General features: G+C 46.2%; 1 protein-coding gene across 2 annotated transcripts in view; it reads right to left on the minus strand.

Annotated features, from left to right (window-relative positions):
• Positions 1-25,978, minus strand: part of KY (kyphoscoliosis peptidase) — a 57,229-nt gene that overhangs the window by 10,296 nt on the left and 20,955 nt on the right. For both annotated transcript variants that reach the window (XM_037022979.2, XM_037022978.2), the window contains 3 exons: positions 25,088-25,170; positions 4,264-4,372; positions 3,283-3,400 (listed from right to left, as the gene is read on the minus strand). In XM_037022979.2, coding sequence (XP_036878874.1) covers positions 3,283-3,400; positions 4,264-4,372; positions 25,088-25,170 — 310 coding nt within the window. The remainder of the gene's footprint in view (positions 1-3,282; positions 3,401-4,263; positions 4,373-25,087; positions 25,171-25,978) is intronic.

Below are 25,978 nucleotides of genomic sequence, written 5' to 3' on the forward strand. Positions count from 1 at the left end.
TTTGGGGATAATTTAAATTTCTCCAGTATTATCTGTCTCCCTCAGGAGGCTGAGACAGTCACTCCCCAGCCTTTGGGCTTGGGATTGTCTGAGACATCGTGTTGAGCAGAAACACCCCACTGCTCATGCTCACCCTGACAGCCGGAGGGTGGAAGGATCGCAGGCTGACATCTGATTGAAGACAACGAGTCTCCTCAGCAGCAAAGCCTCAACTGGTAAGAAGCTCCCAGCTTTATCAAAAGTCTCTGCAAAAGCTGCTAGCTGAAGCTGTGATAACAGGGGTGGGGATTGTGCAGGAGGCTGACTCAGGGGCAGGAATCTGGGGGATTAAGCTTGGCCCTGCCAAGGAAATTATGCAGAATTCGTTAAGGCTTGGGGAACTGAGGTGAAAGGAGAGACAATAATGCGGGACAGAAAGGCAGAAAGAATCTGTCACAAGCCACAGCACTAATGAAAACCTCACACGGGTTACTTGGGAAAGACGATGAGGAAATGGATGCTCTTGTGAAAATATCTGAATTCCCCACCAAATTCCTTTATTAAATCAGTCTTTAATGAGGCCACTGCAGGGAGGCAGAAGGGACTGGCAGAAGTAATGATGGCCGTGTGGGTACTATTCGTGCTAAGAGGCCACTCTGACAGCTAAGCAGGGATAAATCAGTGAGTGTGGATTACATGGCTTCAGTTACTAATGCATCAGCTAATGAATTTACCAAACCTTCTGCAGTTATTTTAAAGGTAAGGGGAATTAGGAAAGTGGTCCAGGGAGGAGGTTACTGATCTTTAAAGCAAGTTAAAAGAACTCTGGGAACTGTGAGCTATTGTTAAATGTCCAGGGCAACGTGGAGAGTCTTGACCTTGAAAACTCCCAGGTTGGAACCTACTTTAAAGGATGCAAAATGCTGGGATGTGTTTTAATGATCAGCTGCAGGCCAGGATACGGCCATTGTTAAGCATCTGCACCAGACCAAAAGCTGACAGTTTCACTCAAGGCAAGTGTCAATTTTCTGAGTCTAAGTAAGTCTGTGTGGGTCTGTAGGAAAGTTCCATGGAGCAAAAACACTCAGATCCTTAAGAAAGACAGGGAAGGTTAAAAACACAGCAACACCAAAGTCAGGTTAGCAAACTCCCAAGTGCATGTTCTCATTTAGCCCAACACTCCTACCGGCAGGCAATCGAGTCCCTGTGCACAGAGGAGAAATCGGTACTCTGACGGGTTCAGGCACATACAACAGGGACAAAACTAGTATATGGGGATTAAGGGCTGGTAAACTGAGGACTGGAGAAGCCTTTCTGGCTCTCCACCTGGCAGTCCTATACCAGGCTGGCAGGCCTACACTGGAGAAGGAAGCACATATGCTATGCTTAAAAACCCTAAATAGTGTCAAACTTGCAAATTAAGATGTAAATAATTATATTCTGAAAGATGCTAGGCACGAATAGAACTGATAACAGATTACTGAGGGTTGTTCCATTATTTAAAAAGAGAATAAGACCCATTTCATGCAAGTCCACTATGAATAGCCTGTCATTTCCCATCATTGAGGGCTTTCTGTGTGTAGGATTCTGAGATGGATGTTCACAGGGAAGGAAGATAGAGAGGCTAAAAAATGTATAACAACATATAAGACCTATAAAACATTTAAGAAGAAATGAGTCCAGGAAAGGCCGATGTGATAGAGCAAAGTCTGGAAAGGAATATGACAAGATGTCAGGTGTTACCTCTAAGTGGTAGGAGTCAGAATAACTTGCTTTTCTTCTTTTTGCTTCTGTGCACTCTATAAATCAGCTACAATTAACAGGCATTCTTCTTTTTTTAATTTAGAAAAATTATTAAGTAAAAGCCTAAGGTGAGCCTGGAGCTTGTGCATTAAGTGTGCTGATGACAGCAGGGGGAAAAGGCCTCTGTCTGGCCTGGAAGGAACAGCAGGGAGAGGGGTGGGGGCGGCCGGAAGGGTGCGTGGGGTCTTGGGCAGCAGGGCCGGAAGCGGGTGGAGGTGACATTCTGGATGGGAGGGTGTGAGGCTTTGGTCTGTTCAGGGAACCTAGGGCCTGGGAAGCCTGGCAGGGGGCCGGTGAGGATCCAGTTCCTGCAGAGACCCAAGGTGCCTGGGGGTGCTGGGGCCCGACTGGGGGTGGGCGTGAGGGGTAGAGATGGCTGCTCTGGTGGAGGGGTGGGTGGGCATCCTCACACCCCGACCTGTCTGGCTGCCTTGGGGGTTGTGGTCCCAGGAGGAGGGGGGCGGGGAGAGCAGGGAGTGAGCAGAAGGGCTGGGGCAACACGGAGGCAAGGCAGTTGTCCGTTCTTCCCAGGAGCGATGGAGCGTGGGAGGCCGGACCACTGGGGGTCAGGACATAGAGGAATAGACTGTGTGTCCCAGGAACAGGAGGTCTTTGGCTGCCTACACGACCCTGATGTTCACAACTGCCTCCTATGGCTCCGAAGCGTTTTTTGCTACACTTGGTTTGCTGAGCGCCACAGGCAGTCCTGGTGGGCTGGGCGGCATGCAGAGTCAGTAGGCAGTGGTCCCTGTGTTGCCTGCGGGGGGAGGCAGGCTTTCCAGTGGCCCCCCAGGGCTGGCTGATTGTTTCCTGGGGAACCCAGCAACCTGAGGGAATGGGCACAGGAAGTTGCATGGGCCCACAGGGCTCCCCCGGCCTTGAGTCTGACTCCAGCTCACCTGGAACCAGCAATGACACCTCCAAACACAGATGGTGTCCTTCCTAGCTACTCTCCTGCTGTCACCCACCTGGGCAGCCTGGCCAGGCGCTCACTCCCAAAGCAATGAAAATGGAACCCAAAGGATCCAAGAGAGGAGCCGCTTCCTAGTTATTCAGCTTTTCCAACTGACACATCTTTTGAGACAGGAGACCTTTTGTTTCCCCTAAGAGAGGGCCCCTGCACCAGTCCGAAGACAGCCTTTCACAGTTCCCTTGGCTCAGCAGCCAGTGTCCTCCTGTTCCCAGATCTGCCATTCTTCTAACCTTCAGCTGCACAGAAACAGGAGAAGGTGGAAAAAGGGCCTTTTATAACCAAATTATCTCTCTGCATTCATTTGCCATTATGTTAATGCATCAAGAAGCCCAGCAGATGGTACAAAGTCAATTATGCTGGTGTTAAAAAGGGAGAAATTGACCTTTTCAGGACTCACTTGGATTCCAGAGCAGAGTTTGCAAACTCAGATTTCAGGCCTGGCATGTGGCCGAAGGCACATGGTGCTCTGGAGAGAGGGAAGAGGGATGGATGAGGGTGCTCAGTCCCCGACGGCCTGCCTTTTGTACCTGCACATTTTCTCAAAGAGCCCAGCGTAGCCATCACAGTTGGTCTTCTGGGTCTGCAGGATTTCAGTGAGTTTGAGGGCCTGGCGGTCCTTCTCCTGGGCAGCCTCAATGTTGTACTCTGGAGGGCAGAGGAGGGGGCGGTGAGGAGAGAGGAGTCCACTGCCTGCAGCACTACCCGCGCCCTCCCTTGGCTGTGCTTTCCACTTCATTTGGGCTGGACTCCTTCAGCCTGGAGATGGTGCTGTGGCCTGCACGGAACTGGGCCCAGGCCCCGGCGAGATCAGGGAAATGGTACTTCTTTGTGCAGGTGGTGGGAGGAGGAGCCGGGCATGCCCTGAGAGGGCCACCTGGCCCCTTAGGCCTCTGAGGAGGGGGTGGGAAGGGGAAGGGGCCCAGACAGCTCTGGGGGTGGGGCCTCTGCCTGCTGGTCCTCCCAGCACATTGCTCTGCAGACAGTTGCAAGGAAGCCGCTCTCTGGTCCCTGCTGTGGCTGCAGTGGGGGGGTCAGACCTCCTATGGTCCGACCCCCCTACCTGTGTCAGGTGAGTTCAGCCTCTCGGCTGCATCCCTAACTGCTGCTCCAGTGGAAAAGCTCAGGACGTAAGGTCAGGAGAGCCCTGCTGGTCCTATGTCACAGGGAAAACACTAGAAGTTGACCCCACCACACTGTGGAGTGGGTTTGCCAGATGGAGGAAGGCTGCCTCTGGGTGAGGAGCTTCAGCTCTGGCCACTGGCTGTGGGCTGAGGGCCACATGGGACCCCCAGCCAAGGCCCTTCAAGGAGACCATTAGCATACGGTTTCACCCTCCTTGCCGAGCCTTAGGTTATTCAACCCCACACCTGGGAGCCCCTCTTCACCTTCTGCCTCACTCCAGATACACTGGTGACTGAGTGAATCCAAGAAATGCTACCCTGGGAGCAGGGCCCGCAGGCTGTGGCATCAAGGGGTCCTAGAGCCAGTGGCACCACAGGGGGGCCTACCTATGTGGTGGCAGATCCAGATCCAGATGGCACGAACCCGTTCCAGGTCGCTGTGGGCCTCTTGGAGCAGGTCGCTCACCAGCTCATCCAGGCCACTCTTGACCATCACCTGGGGAGTCGGCGGGGGCTGTGTTAGGGCCTAGCTGAGGGCTGTGGGGAGCCCGGCACCCTGCCACTTCCAGCCAGGGCTGCTTTTCCTCCAGGCAGAGCCTGATGGCAGCCCTTGGGAGGGGGCTGACCAGCTGAATCACTGGCCCTAGGGCCACCGTGTCTTTTCTCCATAGATCGCAGCGCTGGCCAGGTGAGCATCTGGGTGGCTATAGTAACCCCACGTCATGGTCAGTACTAACCACAGGAATCCCCATAAAACTCAAATGGCCTTTTGTGCAGAAATGCAAGTCAATGCTCAAACTAATATGGAATTACAAGGGACCTAGAAGAGCTATAACAATTTTGAGAAAAGAACAACAACATTGGAGGACTCAACATTGGAGGTTTCTGGATTTCAAAACTCCCTACAGAACTACAGTAATCAAAATAAGTGTGGTACTGACATAAGGATCACATAGACAAGTGGAATAGAATTAAGAGTCCAGAAAACCCATACATACATCTGTGGCTAACTGACTTTTGGCAAGGGTGCCAAGTTCATTCAATGGGGAAAGAATAGTCTCTTTTAACAAATGGTGTTGGCAACTGGGTATCCACATGCAAAAGAATGAAATTGGAGACCTACCTCACACCAGATACAAACATTAACTCAAAAAGGATCCATGACCAAAGTATAAGAACTTAAACTGTGAGACTCTTAGAAGAAAACATGGGGTGAGTCACCATAACTGTGGATCTGGCAGTGATGCTTAGACATGATACCAAAAGACATGTACAAAAGAAAGAACATGTGAATTAAGGTTCATAACAGTAAAAAGCTTTTGCACATCAAAGAACATTATTAAAAAGTGAAAGAACAACTTATAGAATGGGAGGAAATATATGCACATCAAGTATTTGGTAAGGTTTAATATCCAGACTATATAAACAACTCCTACAATGCAACAACAAGATGTAAACAATCCAATTTTTAAATGGGCACAGGGCTTGAGAAAAGAAGCACAACACTGAAGGACTCACATTTCTGGATTTCAAAGATCACTACAGAACTACAGTGATCAAAATAAGTGTGGTACTGATGTAAGTATCACATAGACAAGTGGAATAGAATTGTGAGAGAGAGAGAGATGGTGGAGGCAGTAAACAAAGTTGTACTTAATGTTCTGTTTCTGATCCTGCCCCCTTGAGGCCCAGGGTCTCAATATATATATAAATGGACAATAAGCACATGAAAAGATGGTCAACATCTTTAGTTAGGGAAATGCAAATCAAAACCAAAGATACCACGTCACATCCCCTAGGATGGCTAGAGTAAAAAGACAGATAATAATAAGTGTTGACAAGAAGTGAGAAATAAGAACCCTGATATGTTGCTGGTGGAAATATAAAATGGTGCAGTTGCTATGGATAACAGTTTGGTGGTTCCTCAAAAAGTTAAGCATAGAATTACCATAAGATCCAGTTATTCCACTCTTAGGTATACCCCAGAGAACTGAAGACAGGAACCCAAACAGGTACTTGCTCACCAATATTGACTGCAGCATTATTCACAGTAGCCACAAGGTAGAAATAACCCAAGTGTCTATCACAGATGAATGAATAGAGAAAAGGTGGTGAATCCACACAATGGAATATTATTCATCCATCAAAAAGAGTGAAGCTCTAATACATATTGCAGCAAGGAGGAACCTCGAGAACATGATGCTAAGGGAAAGAAGCCAGACACAAAAGGACACATTCTGCATGAGTCCACTTACAGGAAGTATCTAGCATGTGCAAATTCATAGAGCCTGAAAGCAGACTGGAGGTAACCAGGGGCTGCAGGGAGGGGGCATGGGGTGGTATCGCTGAGTGGACGCAGAGTTTCAGTTTGGGGTGATATGGGGAGTAGAGAGTGGTGATGGTTGTACAACACTGTGAATGTCATTAATGCCATTGAGTAAACACTTAAAAATGATTAAAATGGAGGGCGGAGCCAGGATGGCGGCGTGAGTAGAGCAGTGGAAATCTCCTCCCAAAAACACATAGAGCTATGAAAATATAACAAAGAAAAATCTTCCTAAAATAGAGACCACAGGACACAGGACAACATCCAGACCACATCCACACCTGCAAGGAACCAGCGCCTTGCGAAGGGGGTAAGATACAAGCCCCGGCCCGGTGGGACCCAAGCGCCCCTCCCCCCAGCTCCCGGCGGGTGGAGAGAAACCGGAGCGGTTTTTTTTTTTTTTTTTGGCGAGCGCTTTTTGGAAGCCTTAGAGGGACGGGCCCCCGTTGCTGGGGAGGCAGGGTGGCTGGACCGGTGAGCAGGTGCCTGGGAACGGCGCCGGAGGACAAAGAATATCCCGCGTTTCTCCCTGCGGGACCGGCGGACGGGTGCCTGAGACCGGTGCCTGAGGACGGAGGAGGTTGCGCGTTTTTCCTTTTTTTTTTTTTTTTTCTCTTTTTGGCGAGCGCTTTTTGGAAGCCTTGAAGGGACAAGGACCCCGGTGCTAGGGAGGCAGGGTGGCGGGACTGGTGAGCCTGGGACCGGCGCCTGAGGACAAAGAATATCCCACGTTTTTCCCTGCGGGACCGGTGGGCGGGTGCCTGAGACCGGCACTTGAGGACAGAGGAAATCGCGCGTTTTTCCCCTTTTTTTTTTCTCTTTTCTGCGAGTGCTTTTTGGAAGCCTAAAAGGGACAGGGACCCCGGTGCTAGGGAGGCAGGGCGGCAGGACTGGTGAGCGGGTGCCTGGGACCGGCACCTGAGGACAAAGAATATCCCACGTTTTTCCCTGTGGGACCGGTGGGTGGGTGCCTGAGACCGGCACCTGAGGACGGAAGAAATCGCGCGTTTTTCCCCTTTTTTTCTCTCTTTTTGGCGAGTGCTTTTTGGAAGCCTTGAAGGGACAAGGACCCCGGTGCTAGGGAGGCAGGGCGGCGGGACTGGTGAGGGGGTGCCTGGGACCAGTGCCTGAGGACAAAGAATATCGAGCGTTCCTTCCCTGCGGGACCGGTGGGTGGGTGCTTTTTGGAAACCTTGAAAGGACAGGGACCCTGGTGCTAGGGAGACAGGGCAGCAGGACCAGTGAGCGGGTGCCTGGGACCGGCACCTGAGGAAAAAAAAAAAAAAATCGCTTGTTTTTTCCTTTTTTTTTTTTCTTTCTTTCTGTTCCCTCTCTCATTGTTGCTGTTGTTGTTTTGGTTTGGAGAGTGCTTTTTGGAAGTCTTAAAGGGGCAGGACAGGTCACTTAGACCAGAGGCAGGGAATCTGGGGATCTCTGGGCACTCTAACCCCCTGGGCAGCAGGGAGCACAGAGGCCCCTTACGGAGATAAATAGCCTCCTGGCCGCTCCCCATCCAACGGGGCTCCACCATTTTGGAGGAACAGCCCCAGCCAGGCCAAGCCCACAGCAACAGCGGAGATAAACTCCAAAGCAACTGGGCGGGAAGCAGAAGCCCTGTCTGCGCACAGCTGCCCAGCACAAGCAACTAGAGGTCGCTATTCTCCCAGGAAAAGGCTACAAACCAACAAGAAGGGAAGCTCTTCCAGCGGTCACTTGTACCAGCTCTGCAAACTATCTCTATCACCATGAAAAGGCAAAACTACAGGCAGACAAAGATCACAGAGACAACACCTGAGAAGGAGACAGACCTAATCCAGGCACACTTGAAGAAGGAAGAACAATCCCAAATGAATAGTCTAACATCACAATTATTAAAACTGGAAAAAGAAGAACAAATGAGGCCTAAAGTCAGCAGAAGGAGGGACATAATAAAGATCAGAGAAGAAATAAACAAAATTGAGAAGAATAAAACAATAGCAAAAATCAATGAAACCAAGAGCTGGTTCTTTGAGAAAATAAACAAAATAGATAAGCCTCTAGCCCAACTTATTAAGAGAAAAAGAGAGTCAACACAAATCAACATAATCAGAAATGAGAATGGAAAAATCACGACAGACTCCACAGAAATACAAAGAATTATTAAAGACTACTATGAAAACCTATATGCCAACAAGCTGGAAAACCTAGAAGAAATGGACAACTTCCTAGAAAAATACAACCTCCCAAGACTGACCAAGGAAGAAACACAAAAGTTAAACAAACCAATTACAAGCAAAGAAATTGAAACAGTAATCAAAAAACTACCCAAGAACAAAACCCCGGGGCCGGACGGATTTACCTCGGAATTTTATCAGACACACAGAGAAGACATAATACCCATTCTCCTTAAAGTGTTCCACAAAATAGAAGAAGAGGGAATACTCCCAAACTCATTCTATGAAGCCAACATCACCCTAATACCAAAACCAGGAAAAGACCCCACCAAAAAAGAAAATTACAGACCAATATCCCTGATGAATGTAGATGCAAAAATACTCAATAAAATATTAGCAAACAGAATTCAACAGTGTATCAAAAGGATCATACACCATGACCAAGTGGGATTCATCCCAGGGATGCAAGGATGGTACAACATTCGAAAATCCATCAACATCATCCACCACATCAACAAAAAGAAAGACAAAAACCACATGATCATCTCCATAGATGCTGAAAAAGCATTTGACAAAATTCAACATCCATTCATGATAAAAACTCTCAGCAAAATGGGAATAGAGGGCAAGTACCTCAACATAACAAAGGCCATATATGATAAACCCACAGCCAGCATTATACTGAACAGCGAGAAGCTGAAAGCATTTCCTCTGAGATCGGGAACCAGACAGGGATGCCCACTCTCCCCACTGTTATTTAACATAGTACTGGAGGTCCTAGCCACGGCAATCAGACAAAACAAAGAAATACAAGGAATCCAGATTGGTAAAGAAGAAGTTAAACTCTCACTATTTGCAGATGATATGATACTGTACATAAAAAACTCTAAAGACTCCACTCCAAAACTACTAGAACTGATATCGGAATACAGCAAAGTTGCAGGATACAAAATTAACACACAGAAATCTGTAGCTTTCCTATACACTAACAACGAATCAATAGAAAGAGAAATCAGGAAAACAATTCCATTCACCATTGCATCAAAAAGAATAAAATACCTAGGAATAAACCTAACCAAAGAAGTGAAAGACTTATACTCAGAAAACTACAAGTCACTCTTAAGAGAAATTAAAGGGGACACTAATACATGGAAACTCATCCCATGCTCATGGCTAGGAAGAATTAATATCGTCAAAACGGCCATCCTGCCCAAAGCAATATACAGATTTGATGCAATCCCTCTCAAATTACCAGCAACATTCTTCAATGAATTGGAACAAATAATTCAAAAATTCATATGGAAACACCAAAGACCCCGAATAGCCAAAGCAATCCTGAAAAAGAAGAATAAAGTAGGGGGGATCTCACTCCCCAACTTCAAGCTCTACTACAAAGCCATAGTAATCAAGACAATTTGGTACTGGCACAAGAACAGAGCCACAGACCAGTGGAACAGATTAGAGACCCCAGAAATTAACCCAAACATATATGGTCAATTAATATTTGATAAAGGACCCATGGACATACAATGGCAAAATGACAGTCTCTTCAACAGATGGTGCTGGCAAAACTGGACAGCTACATGTAGGAGAATGAAACTGGACCATTGTCTAACCCCATATACAAAGGTAAACTCAAAATGGATCAAAGAGGGAGCCAAGATGGCGGCGTGAGTAGAGCAGTGGAAATCTCCTCCCAAAAACACATAGAGCTATGAAAATATAATAAAGAAAAATCTTCCTAAAATAGAGACCACAGGACACAGGACAACATCCAGACCACATCCACACCTGCAAGAACCCAGCGCCTTGTGAAGGGGGTAAGATACAAGCCCCAGCCCGGCGGGACCCGAGCGCCCCTCCCCCCGGCTCCCGGCGGGTGGAGAGAAACCGGAGCGGTTTTTTTTTTGGCGAGCGCTTTTTGGAAGCCTTAGAGGGACGGGCCCCCGTTGCTGGGGAGGCAGGGTGGCGGGACCGGTGAGGAGGTGCCTGGGAACGGCGCCGGAGGACAAAGAATATCCCGCGTTTCTCCCTGCGAGACCTGGGGGCGGGTGCCTGAGACCGGGGCCTGAGGACGGAGGAGGTCGCGCGTTTTTCCCCTTTTTTTTTTTTTTCTCTTTTGGGCGAGCGCTTTTTGGAAGCCTTGAAGGGATGGGGACCCCAGTGCTAGGGAGGCACGGTGGCGGGACTGGTGAGCGGGTGGCTGGGACCGGCGCCTGAGGACAAAGAATATCCCCCGTTTTTCCCTGCGGGACTGGTGGGCGGGTGCCTGAGACCGGCACTTGAGGACAGAGGAAATCGCGCGTTTTTCCCCTTTTTTTTTTCTCTTTTCTGCGAGTGCTTTTTGGAAGCCTAAAAGGGACAGGGACCCCGGTGCTAGGGAGGCAGGGCGGCGGGACTGGTGAGCGGGTGCCTGGGACCGGCACCTGAGGACAAAGAATATCCCGCATTTTTCCCTGTGGGACCGGTGGGTGGGTGCCTGAGACCAGCACCTGAGGACGGAAGAAATCGGGCGTTTTCCCCCTTTTTTTTTCTCTCTTTTTGCATAGTGCTTTTTGGAAGCCTTGAAGGGACAGGGACCCCGGTGCTAGGGAGGCAGGGTGGCGGGACTGGTGAGCGGGTGCGTGGGACCAGTGCCAGAGGACAAAGAATATTGAGCGTTCCTTCCCTGCGGGACCGGTGGGTGGGTGCTTTTTGGAAGCCTTGAAAGGACAGGGACCCTGGTGCTAGGGAGACAGGGCAGCAGGACCAGTGAGCGGGTGCCTGGGACCGGCACCTGAGGACAAAAAAAAAAAAAAAAAAAAAAAAAAATCGCTTGTTTTTTCCTTTTTTTTTCCTTTTTTTTTTTTCTCTTTCTTTCTGTTCCCTCTCTCATTGTTGCTGTTGTTGTTTTGGTTTGGAGAGTGCTTTTTGGAAATCTTAAAGGGGCAGGACAGGTCACTTAGACCAGAAGCAGGGAATCTGGGGATCTCTGGGCACTCTAACCCCCTGGGCAGCAGGGAGCACAGAGGCCCCTTACGGAGATAAATAGTCTCCTGGCTGCTCCCCCTCCAACGGGGCTCCACCATTTTGGAGGAACAGCCCCAGCCAGGCCAAGCCCACAGCAACAGCAGAGATAAACCCCAAAGCAACTGGGCAGGAAGCAGAAGCCCTGTCTGTGCACAGCTGCCCAGCACAAGCCACTAGAGGTCGCTATTCTCCCAGGAAAAGGCTACAAACCAACAAGAAGGGAAGCTCTTCCAGCGGTCACTTGTACCAGCTCTGCAAACTATCTCTATCACCATGAAAAGGCAAAACTACAGGCAGACAAAGATCACAGAGACAACACCTGAGAAGGAGACAGACCTAACTAGTCCTCCTGAAAAAGAATTCAAAATAAAAATCATGAACATGCTGACAGAGATGCAGAAAAAAATGCAAGAGCAATGGGATGAGATGCAGAGAAAAATGCAAGAGCAGTGGGATGAGATGCAGAGAAAAATGCAAGAGCAGTGGGATGAAGTCCGGAAGGAGATCACAGATGTCAGGAAAGAGATCACAGAAGTGAAACAATCCCTGGAAGGATTTATAAGCAGAATGGATAAGATGCAAGAGGCCATTGAAGGAATAGAAGCCAGAGAACAGGAACGTATAGAAGCTGACAGAGAGAGAGATAAAAGGATCTCCAGGAATGAAACAACACTAAGAGAAATATGTGACCAATACAAAAGGAAAAACATTCGTATTATAGGGATACCAGAAGAGGAAGAAAGAGGAAAAGGGATAGAAAGTGTCTTTGAAGAAATAATTGCTGAAAACTTCCCCAAACTGGGGGAGGAAATAATCGAACAGACCATGGAATTATACAGAACCCCCAACAGAAAGGATCCAAGGAGGACAACACCAAGACACATAATAATTAAAATGGCAAGGATCAAGGACAAGGAAAGAGTTTTAAAGGCAGCTAGAGAGAAAAAGGTCACCTATAAAGGAAAACCAATCAGGCTAACATCAGACTTCTCAACAGAAACCCTACAGGCCAGAAGAGAATGGCATGATATACTTAATGCAATGAAACAGAAGGGCCTTGAACCAAGGATACTGTATCCAGCACGACTATCATTTAAATATGATGGTGGGATCAAACAATTCCCAGACAAGCAAAAGCTGAGGGAATTTGCTTCCCACAAACCACCTCTACAGGGCATCCTACAGGGACTGCTCTAGATGGGAGCACCCCTAAAAAGAGCACAGAACAAAACACACAACATATGGAGAATGGAGGAGGAGGAATAAGAAGGGAGAGAAGAAAAGACTCTCCAGACAGTGTATATAACAGCTCAATAAGCGAGCTAAGTTAGGCAGTAAGATACTAAAGAAGCTAACCTTGAACCTTTGGTAACCACGAATCTAAAGCCTGCAATGGCAATAAGTACATATCTTTCAATAGTCACCCTAAATGTAAATGGACTTAATGCACCAATCAAAAGACATAGAGTAATAGAATGGATAAAAAAGCAAGACCCATCTATATGCTGCTTACAAGAAACTCACCTTAAACCCAAAGATAAGCATAGACTAAAAGTCAAGGGATGGAAAAACATATTTCAGGCAAACAACAGTGAGAAGAAAGCAGGGGTTGCAGTACTAATATCAGACAAAGTAGACTTCAAAACAAAGAAAGTAACAAGAGATAAAGAAGGCCACTACATAATGATAAAGGGCTTAGTCCAACAAGAGGATATAACCATTCTAAATATATATGCACCCAATACAGGAGCACCAGCATATGTGAAGCAAATACTAACAGAACTAAAGAGGGAAATAGACTGCAATGCATTCATTGTAGGAGACTTCAACACACCACTCACCCCAAAGGATAGATCCACCGGGCAGAAAATAAGTAAAGACACACAGGCAGTGAACAACACACTAGAACAGATGGACCTAATAGACATCTATAGAACTTTACATCCAAAAGCAACAGGATATACATTCTTCTCAAGTGCACATGGAACATTCTCCAGAATAGACCACATACTAGCTCACAAAAAGAGCCTCAGTAAATTCCACAATATTGAAATTCTACCAACCAATTTTTCAGACCACAAAGGTATGAAAGTAGAAATAAATTCTACAAAGAAAACAAAAAGGCTCACAAACACATGGAGGCTTAACAACATGCTACTAAATAATCAATGGATCAATGAACAAATCAAAATAGAGATCAAGGAATATATAGAAACAAATGACAACAACAACACTAAGCCCCAACTTCTGTGGGATGCAGCGAAAGCAGTCTTAAGAGGAAAGTATATAGCAATCCAGGCACACTTGAAGAAGGAAGAACAATCCCAAATGAATAGTCTAACATCACAATTATTAAAACTGGAAAAAGAAGAACAAAGGAGGCCTAAAGTCAGCAGAAGGAGGGACATAATAAAGATCAGAGAAGAAATAAACAAAATTGAGAAGAATAAAACAATAGCAAAAATCAACGAAACCAAGAGCTGGTTCTTTGAGAAAATAAACAAAATAGATAAGCCTCTAGCCCAACTTATTAAGAGAAAAAGAGAGTCAACACAAATCAACATAATCAGAAATGAGAATGGAAAAATCACGACAGACTCCACAGAAATACAAAGAATTATTAAAGACTACTATGAAAACCTATATGCCAACAAGCTGGAAAACCTAGAAGAAATGGACAACTTCCTAGAAAAATACAACCTCCCAAGACTGACCAAGGAAGAAACACAAAAGTTCAACAAACCAATTACGAGCAAAGAAATTGAAACAGTAATCAAAAAACTACCCAAGAACAAAACCCCGGGGCCGGACGGATTTACCTCGGAATTTTATCAGACACACAGAGAAGACATAATACCCATTCTCCTTAAAGTGTTCCACAAAATAGAAGAAGAGGGAATACTCCCAAACTCATTCTATGAAGCCAACATCACCCTAATACCAAAACCAGGAAAAGACCCCACCAAAAAAGAAAATTACAGACCAATATCCCTGATGAATGTAGATGCAAAAATACTCAATAAAATATTAGCAAACAGAATTCAACAGTATATCAAAAGGATCATACACCATGACCAAGTGGGGTTCATCCCAGGGATGCAAGGATGGTACAACATTCGAAAATCCATCAACATCATCCACCACATCAACAAAAAGAAAGACAAAAACCACATGATCATCTCCATAGATGCTGAAAAAGCATTTGACAAAATTCAACATCCATTCATGATAAAAACTCTCCGCAAAATGGGAATAGAGGGCAAGTACCTCAACATAATAAAGGCCATATATGATAAACCCACAGCCAGCATTATACTGAACAGCGAGAAGCTGAAAGCATTTCCACTGAGATCGGGAACCAGACAGGGATGCCCACTCTCCCCACTGTTATTCAACATAGTACTGGAGGTCCTAGCCACGGCAATCAGACAAAACAAAGAAATACAAGGAATCCAGATTGGTAAAGAAGAAGTTAAACTGTCACTATTTGCAGATGATATGATACTGTACATAAAAAACCCTAAAGACTCCACTCCAAAACTACTAGAACTGATATCGGAATACAGCAAAGTTGCAGGATACAAAATCAACACACAGAAATCTGTAGCTTTCCTATACACTAACAACAAATCAATAGAAAGAGAAATCAGGAAAACAATTCCATTCACCATTGCATCAAAAAGAATAAAATACCTAGGAATAAACCTAACCAAGGAAGTGAAAGACTTATACTCTGAAAACTACAAGTCACTCTTAAGAGAAATTAAAGGGGACACTAATAAATGGAAACTCATCCCATGCTCATGGCTAGGAAGAATTAATATCGTCAAAATGGCCATCCTGCCGAAAGCAATATACAAATTTGATGCAATCCCTCTCAAATTACCAGCAACATTCTTCAATGAATTGGAACAAATAATTCAAAAATTCATATGGAAACACCAAAGACCCCGAATAGCCAAAGCAATCCTGAAAAAGAAGAATAAAGTAGGGGGGATCTCACTCCCCAACTTCAAGCTCTACTACAAAGCCATAGTAATCAAGACAATTTGGTACTGGCACAAGAACAGAGCCACAGACCAGTGGAACAGATTAGAGACCCCAGAAATTAACCCAAACATATATGGTCAATTAATAGTTGATAAAGGAGCCATGGACATACAATGGCAAAATGACAGTCTCTTCAACAGATGGTGCTGGCAAAACTGGACAGCTACATGTAGGAGAATGAAACTGGACCATTGTCTAACCCCATATACAAAGGTAAACTCAAAATGGATCAAAGACCTGAATGTAAGTCACGAAACCATTAAACTCTTGGAAAAAAACATAGGCAAAAACCTCTTAGACATAAACATGAGTGATCTCTTCTTGAACATATCTCCCCGGGCAAGGAAAACAACAGCAAAAATGAGCAAGTGGGACTACATTAAGCTGAAAAGCTTCTGTACAGCGAAAGACACCATCAATAGAACAAAAAGGAACCCTACAGTATGGGAGAATATATTTGAAAATGAGAGATCTGATAAAGGCTTGACGTCCAGAATATATAAAGAGCTCACACGCCTCAACAAACAAAAAACAAATAACCCAATTAAAAAATGGGCAGAGGAACTGAACAGACAGTTCTCCAAAAAAGAAATACAGATGGCCAAGAGACACATGAAAAGATGCTCCACATCGCTAATTATCAGAGAAATGCAAATTAAAACTACAATGAGGTATCACCTCACACCAGTAAGGATAGCTGCCATCCAAAAGACAAACAACAACAAATGTTGGCGAGGCTGTGGAGAAAGGGGAACCCTCCTACACTGCTGGTGGGAATGTAAATTAGTTCAACCATTGTGGAAAGCAGTATGGAGGTGCATCAAAATGCTCAAAACAGACCTACCATTTGACCCAGGAATTCCACTCCTAGGAATTTACCCTAAGAACGCAGCAATCAAGTTTGAGAAAGACAGATGCACTCCTATGTTTATTGCAGCACTATTTACAATAGCCAAGAATTGGAAGCAACCTAAATGTCCATCTGTAGATGAATGGATAAAGAAGATGTGGTGCATATACACAATGGAATACTACTCAGCCATAAGAAGTGGAAAAATCCAACCATTTGCAGCAACATGGATGGAGCTGGAGAGTATTATGCTCAGTGAAATAAGCCAAGCGGAGAAAGAGAAATACCAAATGATTTCACTCATCTGAGGAGTATAGGAACAAAGGAAAAACTGAAGGAACAAAACAGCAGCAGAATTACAGAACCCAAAAATGGACTAACAGGTACCAAAGGGAAAGGAACTGGGGAGGATGGGTGGGCAGGGAGGGATAAGGGGGGGGAAGAAGAAGGGGGGTATTAAGATTAGCATGCATGGGGGGGAGGGAGAAAGGGGAGGGTGGGCTGCACAACACAGAGAGGACAAGTAGTGACTCTACCACATTTTGCTAAGCTGATGGACAGTAACCGTAATGGGGTTGTTAGGGGGGACCTGATATAGGGGAGAGCATAGTAAACATAGTATTCTTCATGTAAGGGTAGATTAAAAATTAAAAAAAAAAAAAAGAAAGAAAGAAAGAAAGAAAAGGGGATTACTCGTTAACAGGATAAAACTATTGGTAAATCAAAGATCAACGCATGCTTTAAATATCCTTAATGTTGATCACTTAAAGGGTGTCAGATGATCAGCTATGGAGGTACTCTTTTCTGATAATATTCCTTTCTCTTAATTGAAAAAAAAAAAAAAAAAAAAGCAGTTACTGTGTGCTGACCTCCAATGAGTTCTGCACAGTGGTATAGAGGGCATGTCAAAGTGTGGGCAAAGGGTCTGTTTGTTTCTACGCAGAAGATCAAGGCCTAGCTTGGATACCCAGAAAATGAAATAAGATACGATATGAGGAGGAGCTTCCGGCATCAGCACTCTCTGGAGGACTCGTGCCGGGGGATGATCATCAAAAAGCCTCCCCAGGGATCCGGACGATGCTGCGGTTGAGGCTGCATCCAGCCCACCGTCTCCTGGACTTGCCATAAGAAGGAGGAGGGAGATGTCTAGGCTGGCATGTGCATACAGTGAGACAACGAATTTGACTGGATCTGTACTGTTGGAACTCAACCAGGAGTTGGGAGGGGTGCAAGTTGTAGCACCCCAAAATCTCATGACTATAGACTATCTATGGTTAAAAGAACATATGGGATGTGAACAGATCCCAGAAATGGGCTGCTTTAATTTGTCTGATGGTTCAAGTACAGTTGGAAAATATCCATCATATTATAGATAAATTTTCACAAATGCCTAGGGTGCCTAAATGGTTTTCTTGGCTTCACTGGAGATGGCTGGTAATTATAGATTTGCTTTGTTTATGTCGCCGTATTCCTATTATGTTAATATGTGTGTGCAAATTAGTTAGTAGTTTAAAACCTATACATACTTAAGGTACTATACAAGAAGATATGTCAAAGAAATAATCAATCCTCCCAAGTTTCCTTCATATGCTACATCTATAGCTTTTCTTCTTCCTTCCTAATTACAAACCTTAAATAGAATTCGTGCCTCATATCGAATTTACCGAGTATCATAATTCCTCCAGGTGGTAAAGATACCTCGAGACAAATGCTGGGCATAGAAGCCACAGGGCATAAATCTGCAAAGAAGTAAAAAGCTAACCTTTGCAAACAATATGGCTTCTCTCTCACTTACCAACTTTACATTTCCCTGTATGGCCCCGGAAGATGACTGGTTAGCCAGAGACGGGTAAGATTCCTCAAGGGAGGAACAACCTAAGACAGGCACAGTCGCAGGGGGGCCATCAGGTGAGAATTTGGGGATCAACAGAGGTGAGGCTCAGAACCTCACCCCCCCTGCTTTGAGAGAAATCTTCTGCATCCGTGGATGTCTTGCTGCCCTTGTCTAGCCTGGATTAATACTTAGTCCATAGGCACACACCTGATCATCTGATCATCTACATTTGCCTTCTTACAGCACTAAACTATGTTTTCTACCTTTATCTTGCATCTACCTACCACTTCAGCATTTTATTAAAAATAAAAATAATAATAATAATAGGAGAAATGTGGGATCAACATATAAATCAAGTACAAAGATCAAATGAATATTCATATTTGACCTGATGGTTTATAGGTCATATTACATGATCAAAACCGAAAGTTTCTGTGATGAATGCCCTTGTACTGTTCACCATGTAAGAATTTATTCACTCTGTAAGAATTCGTTCACCATGTAAGAACTTGTTCGTTATGCTTCAGAAGATTGGAGACTGACGAGAATTAGGCTTGAGATGGATTAATGATTGTACATTGAGCATTGACCCCCCTATACTGAATTTTATTGTTGTTAACAACCATTTGATCAATAAATATGAGAGATGCCCTCTCAAAAAAAAAAAAAAAAAAATCAAATGAATATTCATATTTGAACTGACTGTTTATAGTTCATAATGCATGAGCAAAACCGAAAGCTTCTGTGATGACTGCCCTTGTACTGTTCACCATGTAACTTATTCACTATGTAAGAATTTGTACTCCATGTAAGAACTTGTTCGTTATGCTTCAGAAGATTGGAGACTGATGAAAATTAGGCCTGGGGTGGATTAAGAATTGTGCATTGAACATTGACTCCCCTATACAGAATTTTATTGTTGTTAACAACCATTTGATCAATAAATATGAGAGATGCCCTCACAAAAAAAAAAAAAAAAAAAAAAAAATGGATCAAAGACCTGAATGTAAGGCATGAAACCATTAAACTCTTGGAAAAAAACATAGGCAAAAACCTCTTAGACATAAACATGAGTGATCTCTTCTTGAACATATCTCCCCGGGCAAGGAAAACAACAGCAAAAATGAGCAAGTGGGACTACATTAAGCTGAAAAGCTTCTGTACAGCGAAAGACACCATCAATAGAACAAAAAGGAACCCTACAGTATGGGAGAATATATTTGAAAATGACAGATCCGATAAAGGCTTGACGTCCAGAATATATAAAGAGCTCACACGCCTCAACAACCAAAAAACAAATAACCCAATTAAAAAATGGGCAGAGGAACTGAACAGACAGTTCTTTAAAAAAGAAATACAGATGGCCAAGAGACACATGAAAAGATGCTCCACATCGCTAATTATCAGAGAAATGCAAATTAAAACTACAATGAGGTATCACCTCACACCAGTAAGGATAGCTGCCATCCAAAAGACAAACAACAACAAATGTTGGCGAGGCTGTGGAGAAAGGGGAACCCTCCTACACTGCTGGTGGGAATGTAAATTAGTTCAACCTTTGTGGAAAGCAGTATGGAGGTGCATCAAAATGCTCAAAACAGACCTACCATTTGACCCAGGAATTCCACTCCTAGGAATTTACCCTAAGAACGCAGCAATCAAGTTTGAGAAAGACAGATGCACTCCTATGTTTATCGCAGCACTATTTACAATAGCCAAGAATTGGAAGCAACCTAAATGTCCATCTGTAGATGAATGGATAAAGAAGATGTGGTGCATATACACAATGGAATACTACTCAGCCATAAGAAGTGGAAAAATCCAACCATTTGCAGCAACATGGATGGAGCTGGAGAGTATTATGCTCAGTGAAATAAGCCAAGCGGAGAAAGAGAAATACCAAATGATTTCACTCATCTGAGGAGTATAGGAACAAAGGAAAAACTGAAGGAACAAAACAGCAGCAGAATTACAGAACCCAAAAATGGACTAACAGGTACCAAAGGGAAAGGAACTGGGGAGGATGGGTGGGCAGGGAGGGATAAGGGGGAGGAAGAAGAAGGGGGGTATTAAGATTAGCATACATGGGGGGGAGGGAGCAAGGGGAGGGTGGGCTGCACAACACAGAGAGGACAAGTAGTGACTCTACAACATTTTGCTAAGCTGATGGACAGTAACCGTAATGTGGTTGTTAGGGGGGACCTGATATAGGGGAGAGCATAGTAAACATAGTATTCTTCATGTAAGTGTAGATTAAAAATTAAAAAAAAAAAAAAAGAAAGAAAGAAAAGGGGGATTACTCCTTAACGTAAATCAAAGATCAACGCATGCTTTAAATATCCTTAATGTTGATCACTTAAAGGGTGTCAGATGATCAGCTATGGAGGTACTCTTTTCTGATAATATTCCTTTCTCTTAATTAAAAAAAAAAAAAAAAAAGCAGTTACTGTGTGCTGACCTCCAATGAGTTCTGCACAGTGGTATAGAGGGCATGTCAAAGTGTGGGCAAAGGGTCTGTTTGTTTCTATGCAGAAGATCAAGGCCTAGCTTGGATACCCAGAAAATGAACTAAGATACGATATGAGGAGGAGCTTCCGGCATCAGCACTCTCTGGAGGACTTGTGCCGGGGGATGATCATCAAAAAGCCTCCACAGGGATCCGGACGATGCTGCGGTTGTGGCTGCATCCAGCCCACCGTCTCCTGGACTTGCCATAAGAATGAGGAGGGAGATGTCTAGGCTGGCATGTGCATACAGTGAGACAACGAATTTGACCGGATCTGTACTGTTGGAACTCAACCAGGAGTTGGGAGGGGTGCAAGTTGTAGCACTCCAAAATCTCATGACTATAGACTATCTATGGTTAAAAGAACATATGGGATGTGAACAGATCCCAGAAATGGGCTGCTTTAATTTGTCTGATGGTTCAAGTACAGTTGGACAATATCCATCATATCATAGATAAATTTTCACAAATGCCTAGGGTGCCTAAATGGTTTTCTTGGCTTCACTGGAGATGGATGGTAATTATAGATTTGCTTTGTTTATGTCACCGTATTCCTATTATGTTAATATGTGTGTGCAAATTAGTTAGTAGTTTAAAACCTATACATACTTAAGGTACTATACAAGAAGATATGTCAAAGAAATAATCAATCCTCCCAAGTTTCCTTCATATGCTACATCTATAGCTTTTCTTCTTCCTTCCTAATTACAACCCTTAAATAGAATTCGTGCCTCAGATCGAATTTACCGAGTATCATAATTCCTCCAGGTGGCAAAGATACCTCGAGACAAGTGCTGGGCATAGAAGCCACAGGGCATAAATCTGCAAAGAAGTAAAAAGCTAACCTTTGCAAACAATATGGCTTCTCTCTCACTTACCAACTTTACATTTCCCTGTATGGCCCCGGAAGATGACTGGTTAGCCAGAGACGGGTAAGATTCCTCAAGGGAGGAACAACCTAAGACAGGCACAGTCGCAGGGGGGCCATCAGGTGAGAATTTGGGGATCAACAGAGGTGAGGCTCAGAACCTCACCCCCCCTGCTTTGAGAGAAATCTTCTGCATCCGTGGATGTCTTGCTGCCCTTGTCTAGCCTGGATTAATACTTAGTCCATAGGCACACACCTGATCATCTGATCATCTACATTTGCCTTCTTACAGCACTAAACTATGTTTTCTACCTTTATCTTGCATCTACCTACCACTTCAGCATTTTATTAAAAATAAAAATAATAATAATAATAGGAGAAATGTGGGATCAACATATAAATCAAGTACAAAAATCAAACGAATATTCATATTTGACCTGATTGTTTATAGGTCATATTGCATGATCAAAACCGAAAGTTTCTGTGATGACTGCCCTTGTACTGTTCACCATGTAAGAATTTATTCACTATGTAAGAATTCGTTCACCATGTAAGAACTTGTTCGTTATGCTTCAGAAGATTGGAGACTGACGCGAATTAGGCTTGAGATGGATTAATGATTGTACATTGAGCGTTGACCCCCCTATACTGAATTTTATTGTTGTTAACAACCATTTGATCAATAAATATGAGAGATGCCCTCTCAAAAAAAAAAAAAAAAAAAAAAAAACATATCTTGTCCTTGAAGATGAGCCAAGACTCCTCACTCTGAAAATAGGGAGACCTTGAGGATGTGTGAAAACACCTCCCCGCCAGCGCCACCTAAGGTCCAATTAACTCCTGACCCACCCCTTACTTGCTACTTGTATAAATTGAGCCTGTAAACAATAAACTTCGCCAGCTTGATCAGAAAAAAAAAAAAAAAACAAACAAACGAATATTCATATTTGACCTGATTGTTTATAGTTCATAATGTGTGATCAAAACCAAAAGTTTCTGTGATGACTGCTCTTGTACTGTTCACCATGTAAGAACTTATTCACTATGTAAGAATTTGTTCACCATGTAAGAACTTGTTCGTTATGCTTCAGAAGATTGGAGACTAATGAAAATTAGGCTTGGGGTGGATTAATGATTGTGCATTGAGCATTGACTCCCCTATACAGAATTTTATTGTTGTTAACAACCATTTGATCAATAAATATGAGAGATGCCCTCTCAAAAAAAAAAATGATTAAAATGGCACATTTTATGTTATATTTTACCACACACACTTACACACACACACACACACACACACACACACACACACACACACACACACAGAACAAGTAAGGTTTGGTCCTTGGTTGTAGGGGCCCTTAGGAGGGAACAGTTGGAGTTGCTGGAAAGGCAGCCCTGACCCCGTTCAGTCTTTCTGGAGGAGCTGGGCACGGGGGCACTTGGTTCTGAACAGCTGCTCACACCTCCTGCAGTCCCACCTGGGGTGCTCCCTGGCCCACACTTTCCGGCAGCAACTCCACCGCTCGTTCGGAACCCAGGGCCCACTTTCTGACCACAAGCAGATCCCTGGCTCGCCTTCTGTCTCCCACTCACCCACACGCTGTCTGCCTCTGTTTCTTCCATGCCCAGCTCCCCACTCCACAGCCCTTACCTTTGGGAGACTCCAGGGCCCAGAGCAGCCTCCCACGTACTGCGGGCCTGGTTGACCCCCAACTTGCTGGGGCTTCCGGTCCCTTTGGTTCCTACCTCCTGCCCCCCCACCCACTGCTGGGCCTGGCTTGCCGGGGTGCCCACTGTGCTGTGGCTGGTCTCTGGCCTCAGCTGGGCTCCTGGTGCTGCTCTCTGAACCAGCAACCTATGTCATCCCCGCTGGCAGCCATACAACACCCTCCATCCTCCGCAGACTCTGGACATCGCTTCCTGCCCTTCCCTCTCGCAGACCAGTGGCATCGGGCTTAAGGAGGCCCAGGCAGGCCTGCCCGCCTCCTGCTCCCAGTGCCCCCTCTCCCTGCTGCTCAGCCAGCCCACGCCTCTGCCTCCCGAGGCAGTGCCCTGTTCACCTGCATCCTCCCCTCCTGCCTTCCTGTCCAGGCTGCCCCATCCCCTCATCCAGCCTCCCTGTCTTCCCCAGGCTCAGGGGGGCCCTCTCTCCACTCCCTCCCCACCACTCCTAGTTTGCTCCTTAGTCTGCTGGAGCCTGGCTGAGGCCTCCCACCCTCCTCTGAGCTGCTGCATTGAGGGAGGAGGTGCTCCAGGGCTGGAGGGGTGGAAATGGGCCTGTGCTATGGCCTGACCTCACATGACCAGTGTAAGCGGCTCAGGCTGCTGTCCACACCTGCCCCTGGGGAGCGCTCTCTCACCTCCTAGAACACCGATCCTTTTCGGTCTTGCCCAACCCCAGGTGGCTCCAGGCCCTGCGGACCCCCTGTTCTATGGCTTCAGCTCGTAGCTGCACCTGATGGCTCCCGGTCAGCGTTTCCAGCCCGGACCCCTCCAGGTTGGATCTGGCTCTGGGTGCGACGTCCAGCTGCCCAGTGGCCATTTCCACTGGATCTTCTACAGGACTGGAACCCATCAGCCCCCAAACAAACTCATCACCCCTTGAGACCTGCTCCCTCTCCCTCGCTGCTGTGCTGAGGAACTGCTGCCCTCCCTCAGATAACTCACTCCAGCACCCCACCCCGCAAGCCCCCCACCCCACCCTTCACCTCCCTCCGCATACACTGGGGGATGAGTCCACCCCCTCTGCCTCCAGCTCAGTGTTGACCTTTCTGGTCCTCCCTGTTCTGAATGTCCCACTCAATGCAGGTCATGCCTCTTCTTGCCGGGACAACTGGATGTCCCCCTACTGATGTCCCTCCTGCTAATCTGCCTCGATCCATGCTCCTGTTCATTGGCTCATCAGTTCAGCAAACAAGGCTCCTGAGGACCTACCATGTGCCAACCACAGGGCAGTCCTTCTAAGACTGTAGCTGCCCTCCCTGCTGCCCAGCCCGAGATGGCTTACTCTGACCCCAGGAGAGGGTCTGGATCCTTGGCCCTCCCAGCCAGACTTTCTGTGGCAAAGCTTCTGCCCAGCTCCTCTGGTTCCAGTGGGTCCCTGCTGTTTCAGCTCTTACAGCTGCCCCTCCAACTCTGCCTGAGATGTGCTCAGGCCCAGAGGCTGTGAGAGCTTCGCAGCCCTGTGCTCCTGGGGAGAGCATGGCTGTGGCTGGGGGCACTGGGTCTTCCCCTGTCTGCTCGCTGTCTCCCTTCATGGGCTGAGGCCGGCATGGCTCAGCAGCAGCAGCGCCCAAGTGGACAGAGGGAGGGCAGGCTAGCGCTGGCCAGAGGGGCCTGCCTGCCAGTCAGGTGAGAGCTTCAGGACTGTGAGTGGGGTGGGAAATGCAATGGCTTCTGTCCTGGACCAGGGCCTGCTGCCTTGGGCTTTCTGCCCACCTCCCGTCCCCCCCCCCCCCACTCCAAACGCTGTGGAAAGGCACTCTGGCTCATCCATCCAAAGGACCTAGAATATGTTCAGGAGGGGCATGGGGAGAGGCTTTGCTACCCTGACTCAGAGAATTCCAGGTTATCTTGAGGGGCATGTAGGCAGAGGTGGGCTGGCTCTCCTACCTGTGATGCACAGGTGTCCAGTTTCTCAAACTGCTGCAAGTCCAGGAGCATGGATTTTAGGCTGGACCGATCCCAGGGGTAGGCTGGAAACACAGGGAGCCTTGGTCAGCTTCTGAGACCTGCTGATGAGGGTGGCCTAGCCCAGGCCTCCCTGCCTTTCTGAGGAACTATGACTGCCTAACCTCTAACATAATTCTCAGAGCCCCAACAGCTATATTCCCCTAGAAGGGTTTGGGACCTATGGCAGCTCTTCCAGTCTTCTTGGAGACCCAAGGAGACCATAAACCTATATGCAGACCCTGGAAAATCAGAAGTAAAGAAACTGGTTTCATCCCAGTGAACTCAGCAGTGCCCAGATAGATTGAAGATGGAATTTCCTTCTCCCCAACATCGGTGTTCTGCAGACTTCTGGCTAACTTTTCCAGAAATGAGTGCTCTGTGGGAAGCATCCAAGTGGTGCAGTTAGCCCCTGATGGGCTGATAATAGGGAGAAAGATGCAGGGCAGAGCCAGGCCACCTAGGTCTCTGTAGGGTGAGGTGGGTTGGCAGCCAGACAGGCTTCCTCCCTTGCCCATGGGCAGCTGGAGAGTGGAGCACCCCAAGAAGGCCAAGGTGTGAGGGAGGCTGGGCCTCAGAGTCACTCGTCTATGTCCAGCCTTTCCTGTAGGAATCCTGGACACAGGACAGCCCCTGTCAGCCACTGCAAGGCTGAATGACCCATGGTGGGTGGGCAGCAACCCCCCATCTCAGCCCAAGAGAGCCTGGGCTCTGGCAAGCTCCTCCTTATTCAAGGCCCCCTGATCCGGGGTGACCCAAATCAGGCAAGCTGGGGGGAGCCCAGGGATGGGGCTGAAGGGCTCTTGTACCCTGACTCAGGAGAATCTGCCTCAG

Source organism: Manis javanica, chromosome 3 (assembly GCF_040802235.1).
Source record: "Manis javanica isolate MJ-LG chromosome 3, MJ_LKY, whole genome shotgun sequence".
Taxonomy (NCBI): Eukaryota; Metazoa; Chordata; class Mammalia; order Pholidota; family Manidae; genus Manis; species Manis javanica.